This window comes from Hyposmocoma kahamanoa, unplaced genomic scaffold, assembly GCF_003589595.1.
Source record: "Hyposmocoma kahamanoa isolate Upper Pololo Valley unplaced genomic scaffold, ASM358959v1 220, whole genome shotgun sequence".
NCBI classification, from domain to species: domain Eukaryota; kingdom Metazoa; phylum Arthropoda; class Insecta; order Lepidoptera; family Cosmopterigidae; genus Hyposmocoma; species Hyposmocoma kahamanoa.
The window spans coordinates 3,636,515-3,637,988 of record NW_020653740.1 but is presented as its reverse complement, the minus strand read 5'-3'; the positions used below and the strand labels follow the sequence as shown (position 1 = coordinate 3,637,988).

The 1,474-nt window shown below is 32.0% G+C and overlaps 1 protein-coding gene across 1 annotated transcript in view; it reads left to right on the top strand.

Annotated features, from left to right (window-relative positions):
* LOC113228066 (RAB11-binding protein RELCH-like) overlaps nucleotides 1-630 on the top strand; it is a 55,201-nt gene extending 54,571 nt beyond the window's left edge. Inside the window, exon 15 of the mRNA XM_026461205.1 lies at nucleotides 428-630. Coding sequence (XP_026316990.1) covers nucleotides 428-630 — 203 coding nt within the window. The remainder of the gene's footprint in view (nucleotides 1-427) is intronic.
* The last annotated feature ends 844 nt before the right edge of the window (nucleotides 631-1,474 follow it).

Here is a 1,474-nt window from a genome sequence, read left to right as displayed (position 1 = left end):
CATACATTCTCAATTTTTTTAACCCACCCATTCAAGTAATTAAAAAATTGATTTTTCATAATTCTTGATATTTTAAAAATAATTTTTATAATTTAATACAAGGCTCATTAAAAAGCAGGTTGATTTAAGATAATAAAAATAATGGTACAATAAGACAATTATGTTTGTGTACAGTCGCGGCCAAAGGTGTTAAAGCGCATAAATCGTAATGTGTATAAAATCTTTAATTAAAAAAAAACCCGTTGGGAATATTACCATAGTACCATGGACTTTTTTGTAGGCCATGACCTCCTGGACATCCCCGTTCCGGTTTGACTTCACTTAATAGACACCCTGTACATTGAAATTTGTTTGCAAAGAATCTAGTATCGTATGGGCCCTGATTGTGCATCGTTAGGCCGATCCAATTGTACATCTTTCGTTCTAGGTATGCATCACAGTAATTTCCGATACTCATTACAGAGCACCTACATAGAGGATATGAAGAATGTTTCCGCTGTAAAAGCGTATGCCTTGGCTCCAGAAACTCATGCCAAATTCATTGAGTCGCGCGCCAAGGGCGATCCTGACTACAATATGCTCGATACCAGTGCGGTATGCTGTATGCGTCCTAGGAAGAAGAAGGAGTGAACCACATTCCGACCCAGTTAGTATTTAAAAAATATGTACTTATTACGGTCACAAATTAAAGTATACTAAGCTGTATTTTAATATGTGGCCCTCTCGGCACTACTGTATACAATAAATTCTTAAATAATAAAGTACAAGTTATTTACAATGTTGCTCTGTGTTTTTAATTTATGAAATATTAAGAAACCCTTACATTATACGCAGTAACAAAAAGGTCAAATCACCACGTAACAGTTATGGTTCAGTAACAAAAAGGTCAAATCACCACGTAACAGTTATGGTTCAACTGTTGCTGTTATTTTGAAGGACCTAAGACTGTGAAAGTGATTTAAATTATAATAATACGTGGAATATTTTTGTTATTGGTTTTTGGAACAGGCCATCAACATAAACAAGTATTAACCGTGGAATAAAATTGATTACGCGGGAAAATCAGACGCTGTTATGGTGTTTGTGTCGTCATGGGGACCGCGTCAATCGATCGTCATCGTGATATTGCACTATTTTCGGACAAATTTCTATTCATTTCAAAATAAAAATATACTACTTTTTAATATTGTTAAATATTAAATTTTTATATTAAAATTTTTTTTATTATATAGTATACTGCCTTAAAATAGGTTTTTTTTAATTAATTTATTTTTATCCTGTATATTAATAAGAAATAATAAGTAGCTACATCAGATAAAACATGTCTGCTTACCTAATTAACATTAGTCGTAAAATGTGTATATATATATATATATAAATTATATATATATATATATATATAGTAAGATCATTGTGTTGTGTTCACATGAGTAAGATGCGCAATATTACCAGAATACTGACTGTACCTAGGGTC